General features: G+C 39.5%; 1 protein-coding gene across 6 annotated transcripts in view; it reads left to right on the forward strand.

Moving 5' to 3' along the window:
• DLG1 (discs large MAGUK scaffold protein 1) overlaps nucleotides 1-20,563 on the forward strand; it is a 285,441-nt gene that overhangs the window by 172,941 nt on the left and 91,937 nt on the right. For all 6 annotated transcript variants that reach the window (XM_081085333.1, XM_081085338.1, XM_081085334.1 and 3 more), the window contains one exon: nucleotides 3,898-4,042. In XM_081085333.1, the coding sequence (XP_080941459.1) occupies nucleotides 3,898-4,042 (145 nt within the window). The remainder of the gene's footprint in view (nucleotides 1-3,897; nucleotides 4,043-20,563) is intronic.

Genomic DNA, 20,563 nt, shown 5'->3' on the forward strand with positions numbered 1-20,563 from the left:
TGTATGTTCTAGTACATTGTACAGGGTACAGAATTTTCACTTAACTCTTTAAATGTGGAATTGAATGGATCACAGTCTATCAGTAATATTTTACAAAACTATCATAATGTTTTCCAAACTCCTTGTAAAAATTTTTACATTTCCATCAGCAATATATAAATGCTGTCCAGTACTACTTATTTTTACAGCAAGGAGGTGGACTGATTATTTTTTAGTTAATGATGGGGAAGAGGAGGAATTGACCTTGAAATGCTTTTCACTAACTTATCCTGTCACAGCTATGACTTGTTACTCTTCCCCAAGCTACAACCAAAACCCTCTCATCATCACCTGCATACACACACATACTGTCTCTCTCTCTCTCACACACACACACACACACACACACACACACTACAGCAGTACACCTATATTTACCAGTTCAAAAGAGTCTTTTTCCAATGGGTTTCTTTCTTTTATTTTTTAATTTCTCGGATACCATGTTTTCCTTTATGGTTTCCTCAGAATCAATTTTAGTGGTAGGGAGCCAACAATTTATGTTGATTCACCATTGAGTGTGGCTTTGGTAGTCATTGTATTCTTAGATCTCATATTAATTGACACATCAAGCATTTTACATACCTTCTTCCTTCTTCAAACACTTTTTCATTTTGCTGAATAGTCACCTTCTATCTTGGTATTTTGCTTACCTCACTAGTCACTTCTTCTCATTCTCATTTTGGGTGCATCTTCTCCCTAATCTCTAAACATGAAATGATCCAGGCTCAGTCCTTGTATTTTTTTCTCTTCTCTCTTTGATTTAATGGGTTCATTTGCATATGATAATACTAAGTATTGTTTTCTGAACTTAAGTTTTATTTTTACACACACAGAGACACACCCTTTTTGTGCATAAATGAAATATATAAATGTTTAACATTGCTTTTGTCAAAACATTTGAAAAGCCCTGAGATTTTATCTAGTCTCCTTTTATATGTCTCCAAGAGTCATCTCAAATTTAATATATCTAAAAATAAACTTCTAAGTACTTCCCCCACTCATTACCCTCAACTCCTTCTCTTTGCACATTCTTCACATCTCATTACATGGGAACTTTATCTTTCTATTTGACCAGTTTCTATTTAAAACTTTAGGATAATCCTCTTTTTTTCACACTCCACATTGAATCCTTTAACACATCTTGTCAACTCATTAGCTATCTAATGGTGCCTAAAAATAAAAATAAAAAAATAGTGACTAAAACAATAACAATCGTTTACTTGCTTACACTTCTGCAATTTGGGTACGGCTTTCCAGAACAGCCTATCTCTACTCCACATACTATCAACTGGGGTGGCTCAGCTAGGGCCAGGGATCCACTTTGAAGTTGGTTGGCTCACATATGGTGGATAAATTGTTGTTGGCTGTCAGCTGGTAGCTCAACTGGGGCTGTTAGCCAAGTGTTTAATTCTCTAGTGTCCTCTCCACATGGCTAAGTTGGACTTATCACAGGATGGTAGGTTCCAAGAGGGACATACCAAGAGAGCGCCTTCCAAGAAGACAAGCTCCAGTTTATGGCATTTATCAACCCTCTCTTTACATCAGTTACTATTATGTCATTGGCTAAAGCTAGTTACAAGGCCAAGCAAGATTCACTGTAGGAAGGGATTTTACAAGGGTATGAATACCAAGATGTATGGCCCATTGCAGGCCACCAAAGGAACAATATACCACAGCTATGTATTTCAAAATGCAAGAAGTCCTCACTATACACAATAATTTAGGACCATAAAAATTTATGCAGCTGAAACCCTGAAAGGCAATATTAGTAATCAGTGGGGAAAGTTATGGTTTGACAAAAATTTAGAAATTTTTGTCAAAACATTTGTCAAAACATGAAAACTCTCATGCTGTTGATTATAAAGGTACAAATTAGGACAATAAAAAATATACTAAACCAAATATTTGTTTATTTAGTACATTCTAATTTAAGACATTAGAAAAATTTATAGTATTTCTTTGCCAAAAAAAATTACCAAAAAGAAGAGCAATCTAAGCTTAAAGCTAGCAGAAGGAAGAAAGGAAATAATAAAGATTAGAGCAGAAATTAATGAAATAGTCAGTAGGGAAACCATAGAGAAGATCAACAAAACCAAAACTGGATTCTTTGAAAGGTTAACAAAATTGACAAACATTTAGCTAGACGGACAAAGAAAAAAAAAAAAGACTCATTTCTAAAAGTAGGAATGAAAGAAGAGACATAAGGGAACACTTTTATTTATGAACAACTATATGGCAACCAACACATTAGATAACTTAGATAAAATGGATAAATTCTTAAGAAAGACACAAAGTACCTCTTCTATTCACTGTTGCACTGATAGGACAACAAAGAATGAAAAAGACATTCAGATTGAGAAGAAAATGTACAACTGTATTTGTAGGTTATGTCATAATGTATATAGAAAATCCTATGGAACCTAACATAAGTAATAAACAAGTTTACCAAGGTTGCAGGATACACCATCACCACCTAAAAATCAATTCTGTTTTTACACAGAAAATAGATGAATGGTGAATAAATAATTGAAAAAAATCTCAACTTGACTATTACCAGTAGAAATACAAATTTAAATATAGCCCTGGCCGGCTTGGCTCAGTGTATTGAGGGGTCCCACGTTCGATTCTGGCTGGGGGCACTTGCCTGGGTTGCGGGCTTGATCCCCAGTGGGGGCGTGCAGGAGGCAGCCGGCCAATGATTCTCTCTCATCATTGATGTTTCTATCACTCCCTTTCTCCCTTCCTCTCTGAAATCAATAAAGAAATATATTTTTTTAAAAAAAATTAAATAAAATTGATGTACAAATTAAAATGCACAATTTTGCAGGCTCTATTTATACGGTAAATTGATAATATTCAGTGTTTGCAAAGGTCTGAGTAGAAGAACAGTTTAAATAATCTATTAAGATTAGAATGGCTTAAAAATTATACTAGAATTCCACAATGGGGTACTGTACAATAGTTTTTTAAATGAGATAATTCTTTGTGGCCCAACATGGAATGATTTCTAAGATACCTTATATTAAAAATCAAGTTGCAGAACAAAAACCTTATGGTTTCAGTTTCTTTAAAAAAACAAAACTAAAATATACCTACACACATTCCTCAATGCCTAAGAGTGTGTGGGAGCCCTAATCAAAGGATTAGGCTGGATGTTCAAGGACAATTTGCCATACGCATGTGCAAAGGCAAGGACACAGCAGTTTTACTGTATGCATTGCCCAGGCATATGTTTTTATAACCCAAATATTGATGTCACTATTTGACAAGAACTCTCTTTTGTCCAAGTTGCTATAAGAGTGTGTTGCTGACCAGCAGGTGGCTGGCGCCTATGTTTGCTGTGGCTGCTTTGTGGGGCTACTTTGTCTGATGGCTCCTTGTTAGCAATGGCCACTAGGTCTCCAATAAAGTCTCTAATCTGCCTACCACTTCTCATATCTTCTCTGTTTAATACCCAGCATTCAAGGGGGTACAGCCCCTAGCAGAAAAGGACTTGTGCTCCCACAGTTGGCATAATCAAGCACAATCAAGGACGAACTTACTCCCACAATTGGCCCAGCAAGCAGGGTTCAGGAGTAAGTGCTCTGACAGAGTGGAAGGAAGAGTTCAGTCTTGGGGATTGGGAAGAAGAGGGCTAGAATCAAAATTGGCTATTTCATTAACATACATAAGCAACTTCACTTATCATAAACTTTCTAATATCATAGACAATAAAAATGGGTATTTTCTTTCCACACACCTTTATAGTCCTTACATCAATCCCATATTTTTCTTATCTTTGATGTAAATATTTACCACCAAAAAGCAGAAAGCAAGTGAACATGTTTTAAAATAAATGTCTTGGTGATTTTCTTTTAGGTGAATAGTGTGTGTTTAGAAGAAGTTACTCATGAAGAAGCAGTGACTGCTTTAAAAAACACATCTGATTTTGTTTATTTGAAAGTGGCAAAACCTACAAGTATGTATATGAATGATGGCTATGCACCACCTGATATCACTAACTGTAAGTCCCTTTGCTTTCATCTATGTTATTGTTGCCTTAGATACTTTTTTTAGTCTCCTTGTAGTAAACTCTTTTTTTTTAAATCTTTATTATTGTGAGTATTACAGATGTCCCCTTCTTTCCCCCTATGGTCCCCCTCCACCCAGTTCCAACCCTACTTCAGGCCTTCACCACCCTATTATCTGTGCCCATAGGTAATGCATATATGCATATAAGATCTTTGGTTAATCTCTTCTCCCTCCCCTCCTTCCCCCTGTCCTCTGAGATTAGTCAGTCTGTTCCATGCTTCCATGCCTCTGGTTCTGTTATATTCATCACTTATTTTCATTAGATTTCTTGTTCGGTTATTTTGATTTTTAGATTCAGTTGTTGATAGATATGTATTTACTGCCATTTTATTGTTCATATTTTTTATTCCTTCTCCTCCTCCTCCTTCTTTTTCCTCTTCCTCTTCTTAAGGATTACCCTTCAACATTTCATATAATACTGGTTTGATAGTGATTAACTTCTTTCGCTTTTTCTTATCTGTGAAGCTTTTTATCTGATCTTCAATTCTAAATGATAGCTTTGCTGAATAGAGTAATCTTGGTTGTAGCCCCTTGCTATTCATCACTTTGAATATTTATTGCCACTCCCTTCTGGCCTACAAAGTTTCTATTGAGAAATCAGCTGACAGTCATATGGTCACTCCCTTGTAGGTAACTAACTGTGTTTCTCTGGCTGCTTTTTAGATTCTTTTTTGGTCTTTAACCCTTGGCATTTTTATTATGATGTGTCTTGGTGTGGGCCTCTTTGGATTCTTCTTGTTTGGGATTCTCTGCGTTTCTTGGACTTGTAAGTCTATTTCTTTCACCAGGTATGGGGAAGTTTTCTGTTATTATTTCTTCAAAGAGGTTTTCACTATCTTGCTCTCTCTCTTCTCCTTCAGCACCCCCATAATGCGAATGTTAGTACACTTGAAGTTGTCCCAGAAGCTCCTTACACTATCTTCATATTTTTTATTATTTTTTTTTTTTTAGCTCTTCTGATTGGGTGTTTTGTGCTTCCTCATACTCCAAATCATTCATTTTATTCTCAGACTCCTCTACTCCACTGTTGAATCCCTGTAAATTATTCTTTATTTTAGTAAGTGTATGCTTAATGTCTGACTGGCCCTTTTTCATGTCTTTGATGTTCTCACTAAGGTTCTTAAAATTCTCACTAAGATCCTTGAAAATCTCACTAAGTCCCTTGAAGCTCTCATTAAGATCCTTGAGCAACCTTATAACCACTGTTTTGAACTCTGTATCTAGTAGTTTGCTTGCTTCCATTTCATTTAGTTCTATTTCTGGAGACTTTTCTGTTCTTTCATTTGTATCCTGTTTCTTTGTCTCCACATTTTGGCTGCTTGCTGGTGTTTGTTTCTGTGTATTCTGTAGAGCTGCTATGTCTCCTGGAATTGGTAGAGTGGCCTTGTGTAGTAGTTGTCCTCTTGGGTTGAGTGACTCAGCCTCCCCAGTCACCTGAGCTGGGCCCTCTAGGTGCACCCCTGTGTGGGCTGTGTGGACAGTTTTGTTGTAGTTGAGCCTTGATTGCTGTTGGCGTCAGCAGAATGAATTGACCTCCAGGCCAATTGGCTGTGAGGACCAGCTATGACTACAGTGGAAGAGCTGCTGTGCAGTAGACACTCCACAGGACTTTCTTCAGTGTGCTTTGGTGCTCACTGAGTCTTCCCCTTGAGTGTGTCACTTGTGGATGTGTAGAGTTATAATCTTCTATGGTCTGAAGCTGTCCACCAGGTGCACTGGCTCATGGGTCTTCCTGGAGGTGCAAAGTCAGCCACTGCCTAGGGCCACCCAGCAGGAGCTACAGAGTAATCTGCAGATAGCTGCTACTTGTACTAGGCCTGAAGTGCCCAGGCAAGGCCCAGCTCTGAAGCAAGGCAGGCTGATGCTAGTGCCAGGTGTTGGGCCTCTTACTGAAAGGTATGAGGCACACTGATGCCAGCTACTGCTTGTTTGAGAAATTTTAGGGAAGTCTGTAGCCTGAACCAGAACAGGCCATTCATATGGAATAGCTGCTGCAAACAGCTTGCGGGGAGGGGGCTGAAAATTGGGTGGGTGGGGTATCAGGGAATCACCAGCGGGGAGCAAGCTGTGTGAGACAAGCTGATGAAAACTCAGATATGGCTGCTGGTCAGCTCTGGAGTTGAGGGGAGGTCCCAGCATGGGAACAAGGATCCCTGTGAGATCTCCTGTCTGGGAGAAAGCTGCACCTGAGTTCTTGCCCTGATGCCTGACAATGCAGTTCCTCCCTGAATGTCCCAGGTTCCTTTCAAGCTGCTGCCCCAGTGCTGTAGCCCAGAGGGATCAAGTCCGTGTGCTGGCCCGTTAAGAAGAGCTGCCTGGGTCTGTAGCAGCTTCTGTGTTACTCAGCCCAATTACCACTGGTTTTTACAGCCTAAAGTTACAGGGACTTCTCTTCCAGCTCTCAAATCTTTGGCTGTGGGTCCAATGTGGGGCTGGAACCTCTTTCTCCTCACAGGAGGCCTTCGTAGCCACAATATCCTTCCCAATTAAAAACACGCCACACATGGGCATCGTACCAGCCTTTTCCATGCCTTTTCCCCTCCTACCAGACTCAGTGTGCTTTCTTCTTTACTTCTCTACTTGTAGGGCTTCCATTCAGCCAGATTTCAGGTGGTCCTGAATGATTGTATTTTAGTTGTAATTTTGTTGTGATTGTTGGAGGTGGCAAGTACCGGCATTGACCTATGCCGCCGTCTTGGTTCCCCTATATCCTTAGATGTTATGTGTATTTTTATAAAAAGTTTACAATATAAAGTTAAGACTTTATACAAATATTTTTAAAGGAACTACTAAGCATTTTAACCTAATAGTTTTTAAAAATCAATTTTAAGTCAGAATCTTCATAATGAGGGTAGGGCTTTTCACCTTTAGTGTTTTATAGCAGCAGTTATTAACATTTAAAGCATTGATTCTCAAACTTTTGTGTAAATAGCAGTTGCCAAAGGTTATTTGCAAATAATGTAGATTTTTGTTTTGTTTTAATAGTTTGGGAGTACAGAAATTTATTTAAACAAGCAATTGATTCTTTTAACAAGCATGGTAATTCTAATGATTCTAGTGCTGCTGATTCATGGCCACACATTGAGAAACACTAATTAAAATACAGTATTTCAAACACTTGGGCTTTTCTATAGTCTCAACTATGTGCACACAGACATTATTTCTACACGTCAAGCCCCTACTGTATTGCCTAACTATATTTGTGTACAATACAGTTGTGTTGCCTGGAATTGAATTGTTATGAAAGTACTTATTTATGTTATGTTTCCTATTTTATTGTCAGTTTTTTTAATGTACAAGCTGAGATGAGATTTAAATCTATTTTAATGTATTAGTGTTGGTTACAAAATGAAAGTTTTGTTTGGTGCATTGAGTTCATTTTAGAAGCACCATGTGTAGTAAAGATCTTTAATGTATTCCTTTTAATATCCTTTTCCAGGTTTTTCTTTTTTAAGTTGTAGAGATATTTGTGAATTTTTCAAGTGGCAATATTTCCAATTTTAAATTTGGCAAAATTCATTATCACCAGTAATTATTGTAAGTTAAATACAAATTATAGCCCTAGTTGGTTTGGCTCAGTGGATAGAGTGTCGGCCTGCGGACTGAAGGGTCCGGGTTTGATTCCAGTCAAGGGCACATGCCTGCGTTGCAGGCTCAGTCCCAGTAGGGGGCGTGCAAGACTTGGCAACCAATCAATGATTCTCATCATTGATGTTTCTATCTGTCTCTCTCTCTCTCCCTTCCTTTCGGAAATTAATAAAAATATATATTTCTTAAATATACAAATTATATTTTGAAATGTATCTACTGTCCTCCAGTGGTACATCTTTATTATCTGCTCATTGAGTTCTTATTTACTCAAGTATAACTAATAGTATTTCACTAATAGTATTCAGTCTCTTTAATGGACAAGAATAATGTCTTATATTTCATTTGTGTCAGGAAAAAACTTTGCTACTTGTTTAAAATTCTTACATACAGTTGATTTTTAGCACAAATCTATAAGGACTTAATGTATTTTTATTTGTGCTTGCAAATTCAATAACAAGCAAATCACCAATTTGAGTATCAATCTTATTTATTATGCTGCTTTATCTGTTCAAGACAACTATGTGTATTACTCACCAATAAAAAGAATGATATCTTGCCATTTACAATAACATGGATAGACCTAGAAGGTATTGTGCTAAGTGAAAGAAGTCTGACAAATAACATGATTTCACTTATTGTAGAATCTTAAGAAAAACAAATGAATAAATGAAGTGAAATAGAACCAGACCCCTAGATGCAGAGAACAAACTCATGGGGTGGGGACCAGGAAAGGGACACTTATGTGCACATTTGTAACAATTGGTCCACAAGTTGAGAATTGGTGTCCTGTTTATGGTCAAATATACAAATAGCCAGGCTGCTTCTTACAAATACGTTGAACTGAAAAATATTATTTTTTAGTGAATTAGTCCTTTTTATTTATAATATGACATTTTAAAAGTGGAAGAGCTAGTTCGAAAGAATAGTAATTAAATAATATTTTGTTGTTTTCCCTAGAGGCATCTGTTATTGAACTAATAGAACAACGATTTTCAACCTTTTTCATCTCATGGCGCACACAAACTAATTACTAAGAAAGATATATGTTTTGCTGATCTGACCAAAGAAATAGGTATAATTTTTATGGATTTACAAAAAAAATAAAAATAGTAATTACCTACCCTTTTTTGCTTCAAAGTGACTTTTTAAAAATCGGGTGCTTATCTATAGTATATAAAAACCAAGCGACTGGAACAGTGGAACAACCAGAACAACCCAAACGATCGGTCGCTATCTGCAGCAACCAACTGTCCCAATGGGAGCCCCGATCAGCCCTCCCAACCATCCATAGCCCTTCTCCTTGGCCAGCCCTGCCCCCAATCGGCCCTGATTGGAATTGGGGCTGGTGGCCAACCTCCCATGTCCCCTCACCCCTGCTGGCCTGTCCCCCATTGGGGTGGGCCATCTGTAACCCACCCATGCACAAATTCGTGCACCGGGCCTCTAGTACTTGTATATAAGGATTTCTCGTACCAACAATTAACAATCAGATGCAGCCTTATTATACTGTGTGACCAATAAGATGTAACTCTTTATATGATCTTATATATTTACAGTTCAAGACAGAGCATTCACACCAAACAGCTATTGTTATGTTGGCTTTTGTCATATTTTTATTTGATAATCTAAGGGAAAAGAGGTCAATACCCTTGACTACATAGTCAGGTATTGCATGTTTTAAAAATTCTTGCAGCACACCAGTTTGAAAATCGTTGTAATAGAACATTGTAAAAATATTGAAGTTTACCTTCCTAGTTTAACTTTATCATAATGTTCTGTTTCTATTCCCTTCTCTTCTTAGGAAACTACAATTCTGGATTTTGTTGTATACTTTCAATTCATGTTCATATAACATATGCAGTCTATAAATAATTTGTGTTTTTCTTAAATATTTGTGTTTAAATACTTTTTTACATAAATGATTTTTACCTATTAGCTCTCCTAAAGCCGTTGCCATCAGATTATTCAATTTATTTCCTGTCCCTTATGTTAGTTATCTAGTGTCCTCTTCATTAATCCTGCTTTAGTCACTGAAGATTTTAGTGTCAGGCCCATTGTTCTCTTTGCTACTACTGTTCATGTTGTCATTCTTAGTGATGTCCATTCAGAATCCACACCGATAATTCATTCAACAGCCTGGAGACTTTGTTTTCTGTTCTTTTTCTTTTTAATTATCCTGCTCTCCACTCCAGCTCAGATACTTGCTTCAAAGATAATAATTTAGATCTGATCATCAATACCTTCACTGCCTCTACAGTCTTGATTAAAGTCATCCCATTCTCTTACTACACTTTTTATTTCATTTACTCCTATCCTAAAATTCGTCCTCATTTTGACCTTTAATCATTTGATGCTATCACTTGGCGTTGCCCCCTTGTATCTCCATTTTTCAAGCGTAGGTTCCATAATTTGTCATGATATTCACTTCTTTGCACATGTCTCTCTTACCCCCTATTTCATTGGCAGAATCCTAATTCTGGTTCATTCTGCTATCTTCCTTCATTCCTGCTTCCTAAAAAGCAGAACATGACTGGAGAAAAGCACAAAATCGTAGTTAAAGTTATGACCATAAATCCCAGATGGGGCCACACTGTTGTGATTGTAATCAAAATATGTATAATACCCAAAATATGGTACCCAGGCATAAAAATGGGTTTGTTTCGGGGGGGGGCGGGGGGGGAGGGAGTGGAGGGGAAGGTTTATTGATCTGACGGAGAGCTTAGTTTCTCTGCTGGCATTAAAATGCTCATGCAAATTCCAGTATATGTCTTCTCATTTTTATTTTTTTTAATTAAATCTTTATTGTTCAGATTATTACAGTTGTTCCTCTTTTTTCCCCTCCACCCGGTTCCCACCTCACCATCTGCCCTTACACTCCTCCCCACTGTCCTCATCCATAGGTGTACTATTTTTGTCCAGTCTCTTCCCGCACCCCCCACACCCCTTTCCTCCCTAAGAATAGTCAGTCCATTCCCTTTCTGTGCCCCCTGATTCTATTATATTCACGAGTTTATTCTGTTCATCAGATTATTTATTCACTTGATTTTTAGATTCACTTGTTGATAGATGTGTATTTGTTGTTCATAATTAGTATCTTTTTCTTCTTCTTCCTCTTCTTAAAGGATACATTTCAGCTTTTCATATAATACTGGTTTGGTGGTGATGAACCCCTTTAGCTTTTTCTTATCTGTGAAGCTCTTTATCCGACCTTCAATTCTGAATGATAGCTTTGCTGGGTAAAGTAATCTTGGTTGTAGGTTCTTGCTATTCATCACTTTGAATATTTCTTGCCACTCCCTTCTGGCCTGCAAAGTTTCTGTTGAGAAATCAGCTGACAGTCGTATGGGTACTCCCTTGTAGGTAACTGACTTTCTTTCTCTTGCTGCTTTTAAGATTCTCTTTGTCTTTTGCTCTTGGCATTTTAATTATGATGTGTCTTGGTGTGGTCCTCTTTGGATTCCTTTTTTTTATATATATATATATATTTTATTGATTTTTCACAGAGAGGAAGAGAGAGAGATAAAGAGTCAGAAACATCGATGAGAGAAAAACATCGACCAGCTGCCTCTTGCACATCTCCCACTGGGGATGTGCCTGCAACCAAGGTACATGCCCTTGACCGGAATCGAACCTGGGACCCTTCAGTCCACAGGCCGACGCTCTATCCACTGAGCCAAACTGGTTTCGGCCTCTTTGGATTCCTTTTGTTTGGGGTTCTCTGCACTTCCTGGACTTGTAAGTCTATTTCTTTCACCAGGTAGGGGAAGTTTTCTGTCATTATTTCTTCAAATAGGTTTTCAATATCTTGCTCTCTCTCTTCTTCTGGCACCCCTATAATTCGGATGTTGGTACGCTTGAAGCTGTCCCAGAGACTCCTTACACTATCTTCATATTTTTGGATTCTTTTTTCTTTTTGTTTTTCCGGTTGGGTGTTTTTTGCTTCTTCATATTTCAAATCTTTGACTTGATTCTTGCGATCCTCTACTCTGCTGTTGGAACTCTGTAAAATATTCTTTATTTCAGTCAGTGTATGCTTAATTTCTAGTTGGTCCTTTTTCATATCCTCGAGGGTCTCACTAGATTTCTTGAGGGTCTCACTAAATTTATCGGCGGTTTCTAGAAAATTCTTGAAAAACCTTATAAGTGTGATTTTGAACTCTATATCCAGTAGTTAACTTTCTTCCATTTCTGTCATTTGTGACCTGTTTCTTTGTCTCCTCATTTTTTATGCTTCCCTGTGTTGATAGAGTGGCTTTCTGTACTAAGTGTCCTATAGGGCCTAGTGGCTCAGCCTCCCCAATTACCTGAGGTGGACACTCTTGGTGCACCCCTTTGTGGGCTTTGTGCACAGTCTTGTTGTAATTAAGCCTTGATTGTTGTAGGTATCACTAGGAGGAATTGACTTCCAGGCAAGTTGGCTATGAGAATCAGCTGTGTCTATGGTTGGAGAACTTCTCTGCTGGAGACACCCTTCTGAGGCAAGACTTGCTTCAGTGGGACTTTGGTGCTCATTGAGTCTACCCCTGAGTGTGTTCCTTATGGATCTGAGGAGATGGAATCTGGATGGTCCCACTCTGACCACTGGGTACACTGGCTCTTGGATCTCTAAGGAGGTGCTAATTTAGCCTCCGCCTGAGGCTACCCAACAGGAGCTATGGAGAAATCTACAGATTCCTCTTCTTTGTTTGGGATTTGGATGTGCCTAGATGAGGCCCAGCTGTGAAGCAATGCAAGCAGCTGTGGAGCCTTGGGCCTTCTTTTGGAAGTTCTGGGTCTCTCTGACCCAGCTGCACTTTGTTAGGTAATTTTCATATTGCAAAGGGCCAGGCCTTTCATATGCAAGAGCCTCTGCGCACAGCTTGAGTGGGGTGGGTCTCAGGTGATCAACAGGGTGGAGCAAACAGCTATGGCTGATCCTCAGTCTTACCCTAAGAGGCCCGGTGTCTCAGTGTCCTGGTAATCACTGCAAGCACCTCTGAGAGAAAGCACCCTGGAGTTCGAACCGATGCCAGACAGTCCAGTTTCTCCCCATATGAGTCTGGGTCCCCAGAGCCTCGCCTGGAACTGGAGTTCAGAGCACTTGGGAACTTGAGACCCCTCCTGATTGAAAAAGACAACTGCGTCCTCAGTTGCCAGCCGTTTTCACGTGCGCCTCTGTACCTCTGTACTTTTCTTCCGCACCTCCTCTGAGTCTCAGTGTGCTTTTCTCTTTCCTTCTAGTTGTAGAATTTCCACTCAGCCAGCCTTCCTGTGGTTCTGGATGATGTCCGTTTTGTCTTTTAGTTGTATTTTTGAAGTAGTTGTTCGAGGCAGCAATTTCCGCTGTTTACCTATGGCGCCATCTTGGCTTCTCTGTTAAGTTCTTCTCATTTTTAATTTACATTCTCTTCCACTACAAGACCTGTGAAACTTTTGATTTGGCCATATATCTCTTAACACTTTTACTTCAAGTTCTACTTGCTTCTGTCCCAAACTTGGAGTGTTTGGGAATTCATCGTGATATCTAAGGACAATACATTAGGCTTTCTTGTTTTATAATTCTTCAGGAATCTCTTAACCTATGATTTTGGTTTTGGAAATAGCATTGTGTTATCTGATCCTTTTGGGGGGCTGTCATTTCTCTATTAATATTTTTAAATATATTTTTATTCATTTTTTACAGAGAGGAAGGGAGAGAGATAGAGAGTTACAAACATCGATGAGAGAGAAACATCAATCAGCTGCCTCCGGCACACTCCCTACTGGGGATGTGCCCGCAACCAAGGTACTTGCCCTTGACCGGAATCAAACATGGGACCCTTGAGTCCGTGGGCCAACACTCTATCCACTGAGCCAAACCGGTTAGGGCTAATTTTTAATTCCATAAATTAATTTTTAGTTTTCTGTTCTTAGCTCTTGCTAGAATTACAACCTATATATAATATTTATTACTATTATTTAAATAAACCAATAGTTACTTTTTGGTTAGTTTTTAATTTTAGCTTTTTATTTAAACTGTTTTATCGATTTTAGAGAGAGAAGTATCAATGTGAGAGAGAAACATTGATCAACTGCCTCCTACATGCCTCCAGTTGGGGGTGGAGCCTGCAACCCAGGCTGTTCCCTGACCTGGAATCTAACTAGTGACCTTTGGTGCATGGGATAATGTTCAACCAACTAAGCCACAACAGCCAGGGCTGTTGTTTGCTTCTATGGTGCTTTTGCTTTATAGGTACATTTAAAAGGATAATTATAAATTGGATTGACAGATCTGAGCTAGTGTCCGGGCATAGACATTTTTTGATACATCTTCGAGCAATTTTAGGTTCACAGTAAAAATAAGCAGAAGGTACAGAATTTCCATATACCACCTACTTCCATACACACATAGCCTGCCCTATTATCAACATCACCCACCAGAGTGGTACATCCATTCCAATTGATGACCCTACATTACCACATCATTATCTAAAGCCCATAGTTTGCATTAGGGTTCACTTTTGGTGGTGTACATTCTGTAGGTTTGGACAAATGCATGACATATCTACCATTATAATGTCATACAGAGTATTTTCATTACCCTAAAAATCTAGCCTCCATAGTTTTGCCTTTTCCAACCATATCACATGGTTGGAATCATATAGATATAGCCTTTGAGACTGTTTTTTTTTTTTTTTTTTTTGCATGTAGTAACATGCCTTTAAGTTTCTGTCATATCTTTTCATGGCTGGATAGCCTCTTTCTTTTTAGTGCTGAATAACTCTTTGTCTAGATGTACTGCATTTTATTTATTCATTCACTTACAGAAGAACATTTGGTTTCTTCTAAGTTTAGTCAGTTATGAATAAAGCTGCTATAAACATCCATGGACAGGTTTTTCTTTAGACATAAGTTTTCAACTCCTTTGGAGTAAATACCCATGACTGCAATTGCTGGTTCAAATGCTAAGAATATATTTAGTTTTATAAGAAACAGCAAAAGAGATTAAAAACGGCAGCAGAGTAGGTAGCTGCTGTGTGGACATGCTCCCACAAACAAGCTGGAATTACAACAAATATGGAAAGGCTTCCTGAATAATCAACAGAAAATTCACAGGAGAGAATCCTGATACCCATGGACCGAAGGTGGAGACCATGTAGAGATTGGTAGGAGGGGCAGTGGCGCAAAAGGGCTGGCCGGGCACCCACAGACAGGAACTGAAGTCCTGGAGAGCTATCTCAGCTGTGGAAGGGTACCACTGTGAACTCTGGGATTTAATCCAAAAGCTGGGCTCTCCAGGAGAGAACCAATCTGAGGAGGGGGAGAAACCAAGATGGCAGCATAGGTAAACACTGGAGATTGCTGTCTTGCACAACCACTTCAAAAATACAACTAAAAGACGGAACGGACATCATCCAGAACCACAGGAAGGCTGGCTTAGTGGAAATTCTACAACTAGAAGGAAAGAGAAAAGCATACCGAGACTCAGAGGAGGTGCGGTGCGGAGGTAAAATACAAAGGTGCGGAGGTACATGCAGAGAGGGCTGGCGGCCGAGGACACGATTGTCTTTTTCAATCGGGAGGGAGTCTCAAACTCTGAGCTCCAGTTCTGGGCGAGTCTCTGGGGACCCAGACTCATACGGGAGAAACAGGACTGTCTGGCATTGGTCAGAACTCGAGGGCAGCTTTCTCTCAGAGGCGCTCGCAGCGATTGCCGGGGATTTTAAGGGCAGGACTGAGAGCAGCCATACTGCTCGCTTCCCCCACCCTGTTGATACCCTGGGGCCCCACCCCGCCCAAACCATGCACAGAGGCTTTTGCATATGAAAGGCCTGGCCCTTTGTAATCTGAAAATTACTTAACAAACTGCAGCTGGCCCAAGGCCCCAGGGCAACTTGCATTGCTTTACAGCTGGCTTCTTCTGGGTAGCCTCAGGCAGAGGCTAGATTAGCACCTCCTTAGATCCAAAGCCAGTGTACCCAGTGGTCAGAGTGGGACCAACCAATTACAACTCCTCAGATCCATAAGGGACACACTCAGAGGGCAGACTCAGTGAGCACCAAAGCCCCACTAAAGCAAGTCTTGCCCCATAAGGGTGTCTTCAGCATAGAAGTTCTCCAACCATAGACACAGCTGTTTCTCACAGCCATTTGGCCTGGAGGTCAATTCCTCCCAGTATTACCTACAACAATTTAGGCTTAACTGCAACAAGACTGTGCACAAAGCCCACAAGGGGGAGCACCAAGAGTGTGTACCTCAGGTAATTGGGGAGGCTGAGCCACTGGGCCCTATAGGACACTTAGTACAGAAAGCCACTTTATCGACACAGCGAAGCATAAAAAATGCGGAGACAAAGAAACAAGTCACAAATGACAGAAATGGAAGAAAGTTAACTACTGGATATAGAGTTCAAAACCACACTTTTAAGGTTTTTCAAGAATTTTCTAGAAACCAGCAATAAACTTAATGAGACACTCAAGAAATCTAGTGAGACCCTCAATGTTGTGATAAAGGACCAACTAGAAATTAAGCATACACTGACTGAAATAAAGAATATTATACAGACTCCTAACAGCACACCAAAGGATCGCAAGAATCAAGTCAAAGATTTGAAATGGGAAGAAGCACAAAAACACCCAATCGGAAAAGCAAAATGAAAAAAGAATCCAAAAATATGAAGATAGTGTAAGGAGCCTCTGAGACAGCTTCAAGCGTACCAACATCCGAATTATAGGGGTGCCAGAAGATGAGAGAGAGCAAGATATTGAAAACCTATTTGAAGAAATAATGACAGAAAACTTCCCCTACCTGGTGAAAGAAATAGACTTACAAGTCCAGGAAGTGCAGAGAACCCCAAACAAAAGGAATCCAAAGAGGACCACACCAAGACACATCATAATTAAAATGCCAAGAGCAAAAGACAAAGAGAATCTTAAAAGCAGCAAGAGAAAGAAAGTCAGTTACCTACAAGGGAGTACCCATACAACTGTCAGCTGATTTCTCAACAGAAACTTTGCAGGCCAGAAGGGAGTGGCAAGAAATATTCAAAGTGATGAATAGCAAGAACCTACAACCAAGATTACTTTACCCAGCAAAGCTATCATTCAGAATTGAAGGTTGGATAAAGAGCTTCACAGATAAGGAAAAGCTAAAGGGGTTCATCACCACTAAAACAGTATTATATGAAACGCTGAAAGGTATCTTTTAAGAAGAGGAAGAAGAAGAAAAAGGTAAAGATACAAATTATGAACAACAAATACACATTCATCAAGTGAATCTAAAAATCAAGTGAATAAATAATCTGATGATCAGAATAAACTGGTGATTATAATAGAATTAGGGGCATAAAAAGGGTGTGGACTGACTATTCTTGCGGGGGAAAGGGGTGTGAGGGATGCCGGAAGAGACTGAACAAAAATCGTGCACCTATGAGTGAGGACAGTGGTGAGGGGGTGAGGGCGGAGGGTGGGTGGGGAACCGGGTGGAGGGGAGCTATGGGTGGAAAAAAGAACAACTGTAATAATCTGAACAATAAAGATGTAATTTAAAAATTAAAAAAAAAATCTGAGGAGGATACCCACATAACATCAGCTGTGAAAAGCAGCGGGGTGCTGTCTGCCAGGGAGTGGCAGCTGAAAGTTTGGGCACACTCTTAAAGGGTCAATGCACAAAAATTCCCTGTGGAGCCACCCACCTTGTGCTCTGGCAGAGGGAGGATGAAGTGGACTGGATCTGTGAGAGCAGAACCCAGGACTGGGGACTTGGGGCATAGAGCTCAGAAGGATACACCCCAAGTTTCCTGCGCTGAGTCATTCCCTCACACAGCAGAGGACATCTTTCCCACATACACATTTGCCTTGCCTCGAGCAAGACAGTCAACACACCCTATTGGAAAATACCTTGCCCTGAGGCTACTTAGGAAAGTAAAAGTAACAATTAGCCTTCAGGGAGAAGCAACTGCCCCACCCTGTTGATAAAAAACGCTCACCACACCTGAGGACAGTTGCCTGGGGCTATTCAAGTCAGAATCCTATCAATCTGTAGACAGAGGCAGTGCAGTCTCTGGAGGATTTGAGTCTTTGTCTGATCCAATTAGTCAGAAACAGCCTTGAACACTGTCCTGCACTAGAAATTGAGAGGTATAGAGGAACTATCTAAAACAGTGGTTCTCAACCTTCTGGCCCTTTAAATACAGTTCCTCATGTTGTGACCCAACCATAAAATTATTTTCATTGCTACTTCTTAACTGTAATGTTGCTACTGTTATGAATCGTAATGTAAATATCTGATATGCAGGATGGTCTTAGGCGACCCCTGTGAAAGGGTCGTTCGACCGCCAAAGGGGTTGCGACCCACAGGTTGAGAACCGCTGATCTAAAACATAGTCACAAATCCAAACAGACAACCAAAATGAGGAGACAAAGAAACAACCTTCAAATGAAAGAACTAGAGAATTCTCCAGAAGAGATAAATGAAGCAGGGATAAGAAATTTATCTGAAACAGAGTTCAGAGTAATGACAGCAAAAATGCTCAACAGTATGAAAAAAGATGTAGTAACTATGAAAAAAGAGTCTGAGATAAAGAATGATATAACACAAATAAAGAACATATTGAAAGGAATCCACAGCAGATTAGGGGAAGCTGAAGATCGAATCAGTGAATTAGAAGACAGAGTTGAAAATAATCAGAGAACCAAAAAGAAAAGAACCATTAAAAAACAGGAGGACAGCTTAAGAGACCTGGGGACCAATGTGAAATATAACAATATTAGAATAGAAGGTGTGCCAGAAGAGGCAGAAAGGGAGAAAGGAATGGAGAAGGTGTTTGAAGAAATAATGGCCGCAAACTTCCCAAACCTGGTAAAGGAAAAAAATCACACAAGTTCAGGAAGCACAGAGAACCCTAAACAAGAAGAACCCAACCAGACCCATGCCCAAACACATCATAATTAAAATGCCAAAAATTAAAGACAGAGAGAATCTTAAAGGCAGCAAGAGGAAAGAAAACTGTTAGCTACAAAGGAGTTCCCATAAGGCTGACACCTGATTTCTCATCAGAAACTCTACAGGCCATAAAGGAATGGCATGAAGTACTCAAGGTAATGGAAAGCAAGGATCTGAGACCAAGATTACTATATCCAGCAAAGCTATCATTCAAAATAGACTGTCAAAAAAAAAGCTTCCCAGACCAAAAAAAAAAAAAAAGAATTCATCATCACCAAGCCAGCATTACAAGAAATACTAAGGTTTATTGCATGTAACATTATTATATTTAAGATCATCTTTCTTTAAATATTAAAAAATAAAAAATTAATTGATTTTTTTTTAAAAGAAAAAAAAAGAAACAGCCAGACTGTCTTTCAAAGAAGATAGGATTTTGCATTCCTACTAGCAAAGTATGAGAATCCCTGTTGCTCCATTTCTTCACTAGCATTTGATGTTATGTGTTCTGTATTTGGCAGTATCTCGTTTTAATTAGCATTTCCCTGATGACATATGATGTGGAGTGTCTTTTCATATGCTTATTTGCCATCTGTATATCTTCTTTGGGGAGCTGTCTCTTAAGGGTCTTTGACACTTTTTTTCAATTACAGTGGACATGCAATATTAGTTTCAGGTGTACCACGTAATTAGGCATTTTATATACCTTACAAAGTGATCACCTCAATAAATTTAGTACCCATCTGGCACCATACATAGTTTTTACAGTATTATTGGTATATTCCCTACGCTGAACTTTACATATATTGGCACATTTTAAATGTGGTTTTTTGTTGTCTTATTGTTAAGGTTCTTTGTATATTTTGCCTAACAGTCCTTTATCAGGTATCTCTTTTGGAAATATTCTCTCCCAGTCTTTGTCTTATCTTTTAATTCTCTAGATATTGTCTTTCACATAGCATAGACATTTAATTTTAATGAAGTCTAGTGCTTGTCAGTTCTTTCTTTCATGGATCATGCTTTTGGTATTGTATCTAAAAGTCATTGCCAAACCCAGGGTCATCGTGATTTTCTTCTATGTTATCTTCTAGGGAGTTTTATAGTTTCATTTTTTTATGGTTAGGTCTGTGATCCATTTTGAATTAATTTTTGTAAGGTTTATGTCTAGATTCATTTGCACGTGGATATCCAGATATTTCAAGCACCATTTGTTAAAAAGACTATCTTTGCTCCATTGTATTGCCTTCGCTCCTTTGTCAAAGATCAATTGACTATATTTATATGGGTCTGTTTCTGGATTCCCTATTTTGTTCCATTGATCTGTTTTGCTATTCTTTTGCCAATGCCACACAGACTTGATTACTGTAGCTTTATAGGAAGTCTTCAGTGTAAGTCCTCCAACTTAGTTCTTGTTCAGTATTATATCAGCTCTTCTGGGTCTTTTGCTTCTCTGTGTAAACATTAGAATCATTTTGACAATATCTTCAAAAAATTTGCTGGTATTTTGACTGAGTTTGCATTGAATCTATAGATCAAGTTGGGAAGAACTAATATCTTCATAATATTGAGTCTTCCTATTTATGAATATGGAGTTTCTCTCCACCCCCCAATCGGCCCTACCCTGAGCGTGACTGAGGGTGACATCGCAACCTCCCAATCGGCCCTGCTCTGTGCATGACAGGGGGCGGCGCCCCCACTCCCCAATCGGCCCTGCTCTGAGCCCGACCAGCGGCTGCACCTAGGGATTGGGCCTGCCCTCTGCCACCTGGGAGCAGGCCTAAGCCAGCAGGTCGTTATCTCCCGAGGGGTCCCAGACTGCGAGAGGGCACAGGCCGGGCTGAGGGACGCCCCCTCCCCCCCGAGTGCACAAATTTTTGTGCACCGGGCCTCTAGTTTATATGTAAGTGCACATGTGCACACCCACACAAACATAGTTGAATACAGTGTTGCTGTCATTATTTTG

This window comes from Myotis nattereri (genome assembly GCF_964212035.1).
Source record: "Myotis nattereri genome assembly, chromosome: 3".
NCBI classification, from domain to species: Eukaryota; Metazoa; Chordata; class Mammalia; order Chiroptera; family Vespertilionidae; genus Myotis; species Myotis nattereri.